The sequence below is a fragment of the Gigantopelta aegis genome, chromosome 5 (assembly GCF_016097555.1).
Source record: "Gigantopelta aegis isolate Gae_Host chromosome 5, Gae_host_genome, whole genome shotgun sequence".
Lineage (NCBI taxonomy): Eukaryota > Metazoa > Mollusca > Gastropoda > Neomphalida > Peltospiridae > Gigantopelta > Gigantopelta aegis.
The window spans coordinates 19,668,418-19,682,997 of record NC_054703.1 but is presented as its reverse complement, the minus strand read 5'-3'; the positions used below and the strand labels follow the sequence as shown (position 1 = coordinate 19,682,997).

The window sequence follows — 14,580 nt, the reverse complement described above, 5'->3', positions numbered from 1 at the left end:
AGGTGTGCTGCAGGTGTGGTTAACTGTAGGAAACCAACTATGGGTTGTTAGTTGACTTCAGTGTGTGTCCAGTACTGAAGGAATCTTAACTGTGCATATGTAAAAGAAGTTTGTTTATATGTACATGAAGCACTGTTAACAATATGAATTACGGAAGAAGTAAAAACTGCACAATGCATAGCTCATGGATAATCGATGTATATTCTAAGTTTGTTTTTCTTTTTTCTTTAAAGGGTACATGTACCTGCATTCTTTCTGTGGGGTGGGGTGGTGGAGGCGAGTGTCTGGAGTCCCCTTGGAAGGACAAGACCAGTTGAATTCTTGTCTCTTCCACCCCCCCCCCCCTCCCCCCAGATAAACATAAATAAAGATTCACGTCCTATGTCAAATAGCAACTAAAAGTAAGTAAAATAGAAAACACAAATTCTAAAAAATTCCAGGGCTCAAAAATGTTTCATTCAGGAATTTTTACATAAAATCATCTTCATGGTCTATATTAACACTGAAGATGGGAGCATAAATATTGCTTAAAACTTGCAGTCATTACTACGTTTTTTATGTATTTATGACATCTCAATAAATATGGGACAATTTTAGTCTTCTTCATCTATTTCACCCATAACATGAAAATGTTTAAACTAATGTTACTTAAATCGCTAACATTAGGATTTTGTTGAATACTTTAAAACAAATGTGTCAGGAGCATCAACAACAAACCTTTATTTTCTCGCAGTTAACCAAGACGTTTTCTAAGATGTAATCGTGAGTATATTTTAATTATTTACCATTTGAAATGATCATCCAAATTAATTTGTGTTCTTTTACATACCGTACCATTCCTAGACAGCTTTTGGCAATAGTCAGTAATGTACATCACATAAAATCATATTATTCTTCATTATTTCACTACTTTGTGTTATAAAATAATTTTAAGAAAACAGAAAAAATCCATGGTGACAGATTTCTATTATGTTGCAGTTGCCCACAATTATTGATAGTGATAACACACAAATTTACTAAAACTGGAGGTACAGGATCACGCCCTGCCCATTATCAAATTAGCCAATTGCTAATTTTTTATACAACATTTAGTGTTTGGCTAATAAACTTGTGTTTAAATAAGCCATTTTGTAACACTTATCAAATACTCTACATGACTGAAAATTGGCTAAAAGAAAATTAATCCCAGCGTGATCCCCGAGGCAAGTCTTGTGTTTTCAGGGCTTGAACTTAATGATGGCACCGATGGCCATTGTTGCAATTCAGTTGCGATATGAATTACCATACATATAGGACAGGGGCTTTACCCATATTTTTGTTCAAGGGATTATTAAATTGTTTTATATATTGTTGCAAAAGTTTCATGTCTAAAACTGGAGTAGGCAGGCTCAAAATTACTGTGCGTACCTTGCATGCAGCAAAACATTTCAAATTCCAGTAGGCAACAAATTATGAAGATTGAGCCCTAATTTTGCAGTAGTTAACGAATGGAGTTAATCTTGAAAGGAAATCTGTTCAGTTTCTAGTAATTTATAATCCAGATTTGATCCATGTGAATAATACATCATTGAAAAACAAGTCATAATACCTAAACCAGTCTGAATTCCTGCACTGAATACAATTTAGTTTATAAAGAGAATTATTATTCAAAGACCACTCACGTACACAAGAGACGGATGAAATTGCATCAGAAAGACAAATCCTGACAACTTTGCAAGGTCTTGTAAAAAGAAGTGAGTGAATGTGAGTTTTTAACAGAAACAGGAAGTTTTTGGCTAGTGCTAAAATACAGAATTATAAAAAGAAGAAGAAAAAAAAAAGAGGTCAGGATGAATTTCATCTCTGACAACACATCCTTTAAAAACAAGTCACAATGTTTTCAACACAATCTGAATCTTGCAATAAATGGAGTTCAGTTGCAAAAATCATTTACTATCCTAGACTTGAAAGTGTGAACAACATATTATTTAAAAATTAGTCATAGTACGATAATTGGACGATCTGAATTCCTGTACTGAATATAGTCCAGTTTGTAAAGTCAATTGCTAGTCAGGACATGATCATGTACATAACACAGATAAAAATGAGACATTGGACCAAAAAAAAAAAAGTACAGAAAACGTGACTGGGTCTTGAAAATATGGGCAGAGTCTTTGGAAAGTGCTAAAATCTTAAGATTTTCAACTCTGACCACAACTCATTTTAAAACAAATTGCAATGCCTTAAATACATGAATTCCTGCACTGAATACACTTCACTTCTAAAGTCATTTACTGTCCTACAGTAAACTTGATCATGTGCACAACACATTGGTTGCAATGCCTAAAACACAGTCTGAATCAGCCACTGAATACAGTCCAATTCCACATTTACTATCCTACATGATCATATGCCCAAACACGTCGTTTGAAATGCCTAAAACATATTGTTTGAAATGCCTAAAAAACAGTTTGAATTCAGCCATGTCCAATTCCACATGTACTATCCTACATGATCGTGGGCACCATGCTTGTTATAAAGGGTCACAGTCAAGTCCTAAGCATGTCGCTGCGCCTCAGCTGGGGTTGGCCTCTGCCATGTATACGTCTAGTTCGTGATCCAGGTGGTTCTTCGTCTTAGACATGTACTCCTCCAGCTGGTTGTCCAGCTCCTCCTGAGAAACTGGATTGGCCGCACCTCGACCCCGACCACGACCTCTGCCCCCACGACCCCTCTGCAGACCTCTTCCTCCAGGACCCCGACCTCGTCCTCGTGACCTTCCGCGACCTCCCCTGAATCTGTAAAACATGCAACAAGACTTGTTTATTATACACTTTACTTTAGTAACATCCCACACTGGTTTAAACTGTAAAATATGCACCAAGAATCCATTAGTTATCTATTTAGTTTAATATGTAAAATATGCCCAAGAGTTCATTGCAGCTGTGTTTAATCTGTACAATATGCACCAGGAGTTTATTAGTTACCTATTTGGTTTAATCTGTACAATATGCACCATGAGTTCATTACAGTTATCTATTTGGTTTAATCTGTACAATATGCATCATGAGTTTATTACAGTTATCTATTTGGTTTAATCTGTACAATATGCACAACAAGTTCATTACAGTTATCTATTTGGTTTAATCTGTACAATATGCACCATGAATTCATTACAGTTATCTATTTGGTTTAATCTGTACAATATGCACCATGAGTTTATTACAGTTATCTATTTGGTTTAATCTGTACAATACGCACAACAAATTTATTACAGTTATCTATTTGGTTTAATCTGTACAATATGTACCATGAGTTCATTACAGTTATCCATTTGATTTAATCTGTACAATATGCACCATGAGCTCATTACAGTTATCCATTTGATTTAATCTGTACAATATGCACCATGAGCTCATTACAGTTATCCATTTGATTTAATCTGTACAATATGCACCATGAGCTCATTACAGTTATCCATTTGGTTTAATCTGTACAATATGCACCATGAGTTCATTACAGTTATCCATTTGGTTTAATCTGTACAATATGCACCATGAGTTCATTACAGTTATCTATTTGGTTTAATCTGTACAATATGCACCATGAGCTCATTACAGTTATCCATTTGATTTAATCTGTACAATATGCACCATGAGCTCATTACAGTTATCCATTTGATTTAATCTGTACAATATGCACCATGAGTTCATTACAGTTATCCATTTGGTTTAATCTGTACAATATGCACCATGAGTTCATTACAGTTATCCATTTGGTTTAATCTGTACAATATGCACCATGAGTTCATTAGTTACCTATTTGGTTTAATCTGTACAATATGCACCATGAGTTCATTACAGTTATCTATTTGGTTTAATCTGTACAATATGCACCATGAGTTCATTAGTTATCTATTTGGTTTAATCTGTACAATATGCAACAAGACATTTTAATAATACACTTATGCATTTGCTTTAGTAACAACCCAGGATGGTTTACTTTGTAAAACATTTAACAAAAATCCGTTATAGTGATCTATATAGTTTAATCTGTAAACCATTCAAGAAAAATTCATTACAATATATTTGGTTTCATCTGTAAACCATTCAACAAGAATTTATTGCAGTGATCTATTTGGTTTAATATGTTAAATATTCAACAAGAATTTATTGCAGTGATCTATTTGGTTTAATGTTAAACATTCAACAAGAATTTATTGCAGTGATCTATTTGGTTTAATGTTAAACATTCAACAAGAATTTATTGCAGTGATCTATTTGGTTTAATATGTTAAATATTCAACAAGGATTATTACAACAATGTTTTTAGTTCAATCTGTACTCAACAAGAATCCATTACAGTTATCTATTTGGTTTAATCTGTAAACCATTCAATGAGTTTTAATTACAGTGTTGAATATTGTTTAATCTTCAAAACATTCAACAAGAGTTAATTACAGTGATGCATTTGGTTTACTTTGTAAAACATTCAACAATAGTTCATTACAGTGATGCATTTGGCTTAATCTGTTAAACAAAACTCTATTTCAATGATGTAGATGTATTTGGTTTAATTTGTGAAATATTCAACAAGAGTTGATGACAATAGTGTACATACATGTACATGTAAAATATTCAACAGGAGTTTTAATGACAGCACAAATTTGATTTATTTTGTAAAACATTTGACAAAAGTTAAATACAGTAATGAATTTAGTTTAACCTGTAAAACATTCAAAAAGAAACATGCAACAAGAATTAGTTACAGCGATGGATTTAGTTTAATCTATAAAGCATTCACCATGAGTTAATTACAGTGATGGTTCAAACTGTGAAACATTCGTTAAGAGTTAATTAGTGATCGATATGGTTAAACCTATGAAACATTCATTAAGAGTTAATTACAGTGACGGATATGGTTTAACCTATGAAACATTCATTAAGAGTTAATTACAGTGACGGATATGGTTTAACCTATGAAACATTCATTAAGAGTTAATTACAGTGATCGATATGGTTTAACCTATGAAACATTCATTAACCTTCTGAGTACTGCAGGCGAGATATCTCGCCCGACGTCACGTCAGTCGATATACTGTACACTGTATACAGTGCATTCCCCAATTAATATTTCCCACCGTTTTGCACACGACACTCACCGGAAACGGAAATATAATTAAAGAAAAAAGATTTTTTTTCAAAATAGTGGGTTTTGTTTTGATTTTTTCAATTGAAAATACCTTGAAATGTCGAGTTCAAAAAGTGGTTTTCGGCAAATATTTTTGCTTGACAACAATAGCGGCACGTCGTGGTAATTTTCAGGGATCGATAGCTGATTGTGACAGCTAATTTGATAATAAATTTGATCGTTTTACCAACAACGAAAATTACCAAATATTGCAATATGAATTGTATTTTGGGTTTTAAAAAACATTCTGGTCAGAAAACCACTGTTATCGGGAATAATGGACATAAATGCTGGACAGCTGGCCACAAATGCCCGAAAGTAAACGCAATTTTTTCGATTTTTTGCCTAATTTTAATCACCATTAGCCGATCTAAAATAATAAAAATTACAAAAAAAGACATGAAAATAATACTTACCGATTCATATATGAACTTTATTTCATGTATTAATAAAACATTTAAGTGAATATATGTGAGTAAAAATTATAAACTTGTACCCACTCAACGTGGTTTTTGTTAAAAATTAATCCAGTAGTCTAAAGGTTAAGAGTTAATTACAGTGATGGATATGGTTTAACCTATGAAACATTCATTAAGAGTTAATTACAGTGATGGATATGGTTAAACCTATGAAACATTCATTAAGACTTAATTACAATGATGGATATGGTTAAACCTATGAAACATTCATTAAGAGTTAATTACAGTGATGGATATGGTTAAACCTATGAAACATTCATTAAGAGTTAATTACAGTGATGGATATGGTTTAACCTATGAAACATTCATTAAGAGTTAATTACAGTGATGGATATGGTTTATAGGAATGGTAATGATGTTACTGGGGTTTGAAAGAACCGTTTCAACATATATCCAGTGAATCATCAGGATATGTTATAATTTGAAACATTAAACTTGGGTTGTGGTACACTGGACAAATCTGTACGTGCTATTGTTGAAAGTACCTTGACCTTCTAGAACAGTGATTTAAGCTGCAGTTATTAGTTGTATAATATAGTGAAACATTTGATACATTATATACATGCATGGCTGTTAACAAAAGTAAAATGTTGTGACTGAAATTTCAAGGTACAGGGCATTAAAAATGGTAATGTTTTATATGACAATTGTAGTCCACTTTAAACATGTATTTCTCCCATCCCAAACCCTGTTATTTATTTTATTGGACAAAAACATTAATTTGATGGGTCCTGCAGTGAACCTATATTAATGGAAATAGCAGTGGCGTAGGCAGGATTTTGTATTGGGGGGGGGGGGGGGGGGGGGGGGGGGGGGGGCGGCACTTGTGTAGTGGGATATGTCACAGGAACCTTTTTAAAGTTATTAATAAGCAAAAAGGTAAACATTTCCCGGGATTGGGGGAGCCTTAGTGCACGTTGTGTAGTTCTCGAATGATCCCATTATTCAATCGTAAATAATAAAGAAGTAACATACCGCTGGTCGGTAAATGTTATATTTGACCGGATCAACTTTATTAAGTTTCAATATCTATAATATGCAATCTAACTATTACATTGTAACAGTGTTCAAACTTGCACGTGCTGTTCATCATATGATGTGACATCGGGTACGGCCATTACTTCAAAGGGAGTGAGTAGCACATTTAAATTAAAGGTGGGTTTTTTTTCAATAACATTTACAACTACTGTAGTAACGTTTTTTGTTGTTGTTTTTAATTACAAAAACCATACCAAAAATGATTTTAAAAAATATATAAATAATAATAAAATATTTGAAAAAAAAGTACGAAACATATGTACACACCTTTTTACAAAATAAGATCGTCTGCTTAAAATAGCACAGCAAATGATAGTGCAAGGGTGCACATTAAGTCAATAATTTACTTTCTACGTCCGTTCGGAAAATGTAAATAGCGGATTGGACGTGTTGCGATAGATCCTAAATATGTGTTGATGCAAATGGATGAATTAAAACAAAAAGTTGTATTCTTCTACCAAAACTGTATTATATCAGACAATGTAGGCATTATTACTAAAAACTACGACACAACAGACTGTATCAAAACAGGATAAAACTAATTTGCATATCCAGGTCAGACTTTTTCGTCACTGTTCGTAATCGATTGGAAAACCAAAACGAAACTTGTTCGATGTCAGGTTTTTGTTTTTTTAAATATACAATTAGCTAAATTTTAAAACATTTTTATGAGTTCAAGTATCCGCAATAAGAGCAACTTTGGGAATCTTTATTGGGAAACTGTTGGGTTGTAATTGGGAAAAGGTTTGATATTGGATTGGGAATTTACGTTAGGTACCTAAAGGGGGCGGGCGCGCGGTCAGTGGGGCAAAGAAAACGGCCAAAGTGATCGGGTTGATATTACGGAAACCGAAAACAGCCGAAGTGATTCTCATTTAAAAAAAAAAAAGACTGAAAAAATAATTTTCACAATTTCTCTGACGACGGAAATCCGTCTCAAGACGGACAGTTAACAGCCATGTACATGCACAAACCACATCAGAGTTTCTGCCAGAAGGTAAAACAGGTATGGTGCCATACCCAAATTTTTTGAAGATTTTACATTTTTAACAAAATTAATAACTTATCATTACTGTATGAGTTTCTTAACCCTAACCCTAAACATAACCCATTTTGTTTTTGTGGGAGGGCCTCTCATACCCCCCGTTGACTGTGGGAGGGCCTCTCATACCCCCCGTTGATTGTGGGAGGGCCTCTCATACCCCCCGTTGACTGTGGGAGGGACCCTCATACCCCCCGTTGACTGTGGGAGAGCCTCTCATACCCCCCGTTGACTGTGGGAGGGCCTCTCATACCCCCCGTTGACTGTGGGAGGGACCCTCATACCCCCCGTTGACTGTGGGAGGGCCTCTCATACCCCCCGTTGACTGTGGGAGGGCCTCTCATACCCCCCGTTGACTGTGGGAGGGACCCTCATACCCCCCGTTGACTGTGGGAGGGACCCTCATACCCCCCGTTGACTGTGGGAGGGACCCTCATACCCCCCGTTGACTGTGGGAGGGCCCATCATACCCCCCGTTGACTGTGGGAGGGCCTCTCATACCCCCCGTTGACTGTGGGAGGGCCCCTCATACCCCCCGTTGACTGTGGGAGGGCCCCTCATACCCCCCGTTGACTGTGGGAGGGCCCATCATACCCCCTGTTGACTGTGGGAGGGCCTCTCATACCCCCTGTTGACTGTGGGAGGGCCCATCATACCCCCTGTTGACTCTGGGAGGGCCCCTCATACCCCGTTGACTGTGGGAGGGCCCGTCATACCCCGTTGACTGTGGGAGGGCCCGTCATACCCCCTGTTGACTGTGGGAGGGCCTCTCATACCCCGTTGACTGTGGGAGGGCCCCTCATACCCCGTTGACTGTGGGAGGGCCCCTCATACCCCGTTGACTGTGGGAGGGCCTCTCATACCCCCTGTTGACTGTGGGAGGGCCCCTCATATCCCGTTGACTGTGAGAGGGCCTCTCATACCCCCCGTTGACTGTGGGAGGGCCCCTCATACCCCGTTGACTGTGGGAGGGCCTCTCATACCCCCTGTTGACTGGGAGGGCCCCTCATACCCCGTTGACTGTGGGAGGGCCCCTCATACCCCGTTGACTGTGGGAGGGCCTCTCATACCCCGTTGACTGTGGGAGGGCCCCTCATACCCCGTTGACTGTGGGAGGGCCCCTCATACCCCCTGTTGACTGTGGGAGGGCCCCTCATACCCCGTTGACTGTGGAAGGGCCCCTCATACCCCGTTGACTGTGGGAGGGCCTCTCATACCCCGTTGACTGTGGGTGGGCCCTTCATACCCAGTTGACTGTGGGAGGGCCCCTCATACCCCCTGTTGACTGTGGGAGGGCCTCTCATACCCCGTTGACTGTGGGAGGGCCCCTCATACCCCGTTGACTGTGGGAGGGCCCCTCATACCCAGTTGACTGTGGGAGGGCCCCTCATACCCCCTGTTGACTGTGGGAGGGCCTCTCATACCCCCTGTTGACTGTGGGAGGGCCCCTCATACCCCGTTGACTGTGGGAGGGCCCCTCATACCCCGTGGACTGTGGGAGGGCCTCTCATACCCCGTTGACTGTGGGAGGGCCTCTCATACCCCGTTGACTGTGGGAGGGCCTGTCATACCCCCTGTTGACTGCGGGAGGGCCCCTCATACCCCGTTGACTGTGGTTGCAGTCAATTCGATAGCACCATACTCAAATATTTCTTTCTGGCAGAAACACTGCACATGAACGACCACTAAATACCATCTGTTCCTTTTAAGTGGTTTCAAACTGCAACTAACAAGCAAAATTAAGTTTGATACATATTTAGGAGAGTTGTAAGATAAATGGTACATGATACATGTAGTGTAGTATTTTATTTATTCTCAGAGAACAGGTTAAAAGCCCATTGAAATGTCTGTTCTGTTCTGTTCTGTTCTTATGGTGCTTTAACTATCACTTGTGTGCATCATCAATTACAATCAATAAATATATGTATTGTTTGTGTTAATTTCAGTGGACGGCATGGATTTGAAATTTACTTTTATATGTACATGTATGTCATCACCATGGAGAAACATATCAAATTTCTTTAAGCCCATTTGCACAACGTGCTTGATATCACCCTGTTACAGAAGAACCCTTTGCAACACCAGTCATGGTTCATTATATTTACAGTTGTGGTTCACAGCTTATTACATTTACAGTCATAGTTCATTATATTTAGTTGTGGTTCACAGCTTATTATATTTAGTCACAGTTTACAGGTTATTCCATTTACAGTCGTGGTTCAAAGCTTATTATATTTACAGTCGTGGTTCATTATATTTACAGTTGTGGTTCAAAGCTTATTATATTTAGTCGGGGTTCATTATATTTACAGTTGTGGTTCACAGTGTATTATATATATAGTTGTGGTTCATTATATTTACAGTTGTGTTTCAGTGTATTATATTTACAGTCGTGGTTCACAGCTTTATTATATTTATAGTCATGGTTCACAGCTTATTATATTTACAGTTGTGGTTCACAGCTTATTACATTTACGGTGATGGTTCAAAGTTATTATATTTACAGTCATAGTTCATTATATTTAGTTGTGGTTCACAGCTTATTATATTTAGTCGTGGTTCATTATATTTACAGTTGTAGTTCAAAGCTCATTATATTTACAGTTGTGGTTCACAGCTTATTATATTTACAGTTGTGGTTCACAGCTTATTATATTTAGTCGTGGTTCACAGCTTTATTATATTTACAGTCGTGGTTCACAGCTTATTATATTTAGTCATGGTTCACAGCTTATTATATTTATAGTTGTGGTTCACAGCCTAATATATTTACAGTCGTGATTCTTCACAGGTTATTATATTAGTCATAGTGCACAGGTTATTATATTTACAGTGCTTGGGTGCTCACGACTAGTGAAACCATTCACAGTACATGACAACCATGAAGTCAACTAGAGATTTGTAGTTCATTTCTTCAATGGAGTGCTAACATTCTTCGCCATCGATTCTCTTTTGGAACCAAACCAAACTGCTTTAAATTTACTCTCTAATTAGATCACACTGTTGACAAGAGCAATTCTTAAATATGCTGGAAACCTTTTTTTTTTCTCTTTTTTTTTTGATGCACACATTTACAATGAGTTCAGGAAGACTTCAGTCACACAGCAGATGTTCGCCAAATTCCCTGTCACTGAACATAGTAATTAAATAAAAAATTTATAGATCTTTATACAATTTTCAAAAACATTTTCTTGAGAACCGGGTGCCACAATAATGAAGTTTCGTTTTATAAAATCGGTGTACATTAAATTTATCAACCAAGATGTAATATTTAAGAAGAAACTGACAACTTCCTCTGTTTGCATAGATTTATTTTTGTATTTTCTATAAAGCAAAATGAACAACTAATGTTAATAAAAGATCACTACTAAAGTGCAACTGAAAGCAACATAAGCAACAAATGTTGGTGGTCACAAAACTAGTAAAGACTGTTTCTGATATTGGGTTGCTATTTTGGAGTGAAGTGAACAGCTGCAGTCAAAGATTGCAAAATACAATAGAGTTTTCATTGAGCAACTAAAATTGAATTTAATATACAACAAAAAACAAAGGCTCAATCCAAACCCCTAAAAACAAGATTTTTGTTTCACTTGGACCTAAGTTGGCCCATGGGTGTCTGGTTTAAGGGGGAAGGGGGGTGGGGGTGGAGTCCACTGTATCATTAACTAAATGATTAATAATAGAAAACAGTAACATTGTTCTAGCATTTGTTTTTATGACAGGCTCAAATTAATTGACATACCTGGTAGGTCATTTGACAAGAACCATCAAAACGTATTTCCAGACATTCAAAGCCAAATCGAACATAACGAAATACAGACATACATTGTATGCGACATCAGTTTAGTGTTCACTTACTGAACAGAACTTTCTTTACACTCAGACCATTCGACAACAGCACAGTCAAACATATGTAATAAAGTAAATATAGGACAAGATTATTTAGATTATAAATACAATAATGAATGAACTGCTTGATACACTAGACAGCCGTTTGTCAATAACTGTCATGAGTACATCAGTTGTTAATTACATGTACATGTAGACAAGCATCTTACAAAGAAACTTGTTCAGTCTTATGTAACAGTTAGCTGCTAATTAAAAATAAATGGGCCCAACAATTTTTCGTATCCTCTAAATTTAAGGGCCATAAAGTGGGTAAATCACCACAAAACTTCAACTTGATCAGTAAAGCTATATACAAATGATATAGCTATATACAAACTTTCATCTTGGTATCTCCAGGCAAAAATCAGGAAAATAAATATTCATATCTTCTAAGTTCAAGGGACATAACTCCATTAAAAATGGGTAAATCGCCATGAAACTTAAACTTGATCTGTAACAGTATGTGATAAACCTATACACAAATTTTCAGCTCAATATCTAAAGGCCTTCTGAAGACAGAGTTCGGAAAACAAATTTTCACATCTCCTAAGTTCAAGGGCCATAACTCTATCAAAAACGGGTAAATCGTCATGAAAGTCATACTTTATCTGTAACAGTACATGATGAAACTATAATTTCAGCTGAATATCTCAAAGCTTTCTGCAAAAAACATCCGGAAAACGTATGTGGGACAGACAGACGGACGGTCAGAGATTGAACCTATAGTCCCCTCCGGTTGGACCGGTAGGGGACTAAGAAGGGATGTGGGAAAAAGTAGGAGGGTGGTTATACATGACACCTGGGCAATGCAACCTGCTATAATCTGTTCCTGTGGCCAAAAACAACAGTCACCCAATTTTCTTTCCACTGACACTCACAAGAAATATATATGTTTTTTCAAGCTTGGAAAATTACATTTGTAAGTTTCATTTCCTTTTATTAACCCACTTTAACTAATATAAATCAGTATTTTTTTGCAATCATTCTCGCTAAAACAATCAAATTTGGCTAAAATGTTTTTGAACTTTTAGTCAATGTCGCTAGAATGAGCCCATCCCCATTAGAGTATATGACAATAAAGTTAGTAAGCAGCCCACAGTTGGTTTCTTAAAAGTACCTAATAACAAGCTGAAAACAAAAATAACAAGCTGAACCCCCCCCCCCCGGTATGTTGGTTTTTCCCACCTACTTTTGAATTCTCACTTTACTCTGGTTGCACCATCCAGTGAAACAGAATGGAAACCTTCAACACAGCCATTTATGCATCACTCCATTTCTTGTTCATTTGTGACTATGACATTAAGTCAACTGTTCCAGTACCCAACATGCATAAAACATAACTAAATATTTCTGCAGTATACATGTAATTTGAAGCCAAATGTATAAAGTAATTCTGATGACCCATAACCATGGGGAAAAGATACATGAATGTGGCTTTATGCCTGTATACATAGGGAACTCCTAAATAGCAGCAAAGCATCTTTTATAAGCACTTTCTGAAAGACAGGACAGCATCTACCTCAACATTTATTGATGTTTTATAAGCACTTTCTGAAAGACAGGACAGCATCTACCTCAACATTTATTGATGTTTTATAAGCACTTTCTGAAAGACAGGACAGCATCTACCTCAACATTTATTGATGTTTTGCACTGACTGAAATCCTGAGCATTCTACATCGGAGCTACATCTTGCACCCATTAGTGAACAACAAAATAGACGATTCCTTAATTGGGGGACAAAAAAAAGAAAAAAAAAGAAGAAAAGATCAACAAAAGTTAAGTTTGTTTTGTTTAACGACACCACTAGAGGACATTGATTTATTAATCATCGGCTATTGAATGTCAAACATTTGGTCATTTTGACTTGTGGTAAATCAAACATATTTTTAGACAGGAAACCAGCTATATTTTTGCCAATTAGTAGCAAGGAATCTTTTATATGCACCATCCCATTGACAGGATAGTACATTCAACTGCTTTTGATGTACTAGTTACGGTGCACTGACTGGAACGATAATCAGCCCATTGGGTCTATTTACAGGGATACATCCTAAACCAACCATGCATCAGACAAGTGGTTTACCCCTGGGCTACATCCTGCCCCACAAGAGACCAACAAATGACACTACATGCAAAATCAATTACTTCAAAGATTTCATCTCAAATACACATAAATGTTGTAACATTTCACCAAGTCCAAAACAAGTAAACATAAAAAGTAGATTTTTGAAAATTTGGTACATGTATGTAATTAACCATGTACATTGACAAATGGCTAATTTGTATACAAAGTGGCTACAACATTGGGTATTTGGCAAAGATTTTTTTTTAAATTAGCCACTTCATAATAATTTTCAAAAATGTAAAAATGGGCTAAAACAAAATGATTTCCAGTGTGAACCCTGCTGAAGTAACATTGGTAGTAAACTGACATTAATTCAATTGTTTGTAAGTCACACAAAATGCAAACAAAACGAACACTTAATAACATGCTAGATCAAGTATGGAAATAACCATCAGGTAGCTGTGACAAGTGTAATACAACACTGATCAGTCTTGCAGTCAAAAGTCCTTGTACGAAAATGTTACCAGTTCATCCAGTGTCAAATACAGCGAAACCCATCTAAACTGTACACATGTGGAATGAAATAAAATAAAAAGTCTGGTTTTTAAGCGGTATCCTGGCTGAAGCTATGTACTCCTATTTAAAAAAGGACTGTCAGGTGTTGTCAAGATGTCACTGTATCTAGAGATGGCCTCTTAAAGATGTCACTGTATCTAGAGATGGCCTCTTAAAGATGTCACTGTATCTAGAGATGGCCTCTTAAACATGTCACTGTATCTAGAGATGGCCTCTTAAAGTTGTCACTGTATCTAGAGATGGCCTCTTAAACATGTCACTGTATCTAGAGATGGCCTCTTAAACATGTCACTGTATCTAGAGATGGCCTCTTAAAGATG

General features: G+C 36.9%; 1 protein-coding gene across 2 annotated transcripts in view; it reads right to left on the bottom strand.

The window, feature by feature from the left end:
* Positions 1 to 434: 434 nt before the first annotated feature.
* The window catches only part of LOC121373363 (chromatin target of PRMT1 protein-like), a 32,605-nt gene continuing 18,459 nt past the window's right edge, over positions 435 to 14,580 (bottom strand). For both annotated transcript variants that reach the window (XM_041499961.1, XM_041499963.1), the window contains one exon: positions 435 to 2,777. In XM_041499961.1, the coding sequence (XP_041355895.1) occupies positions 2,555 to 2,777 (223 nt within the window). In that variant the 3' untranslated portion in view covers positions 435 to 2,554. The remainder of the gene's footprint in view (positions 2,778 to 14,580) is intronic.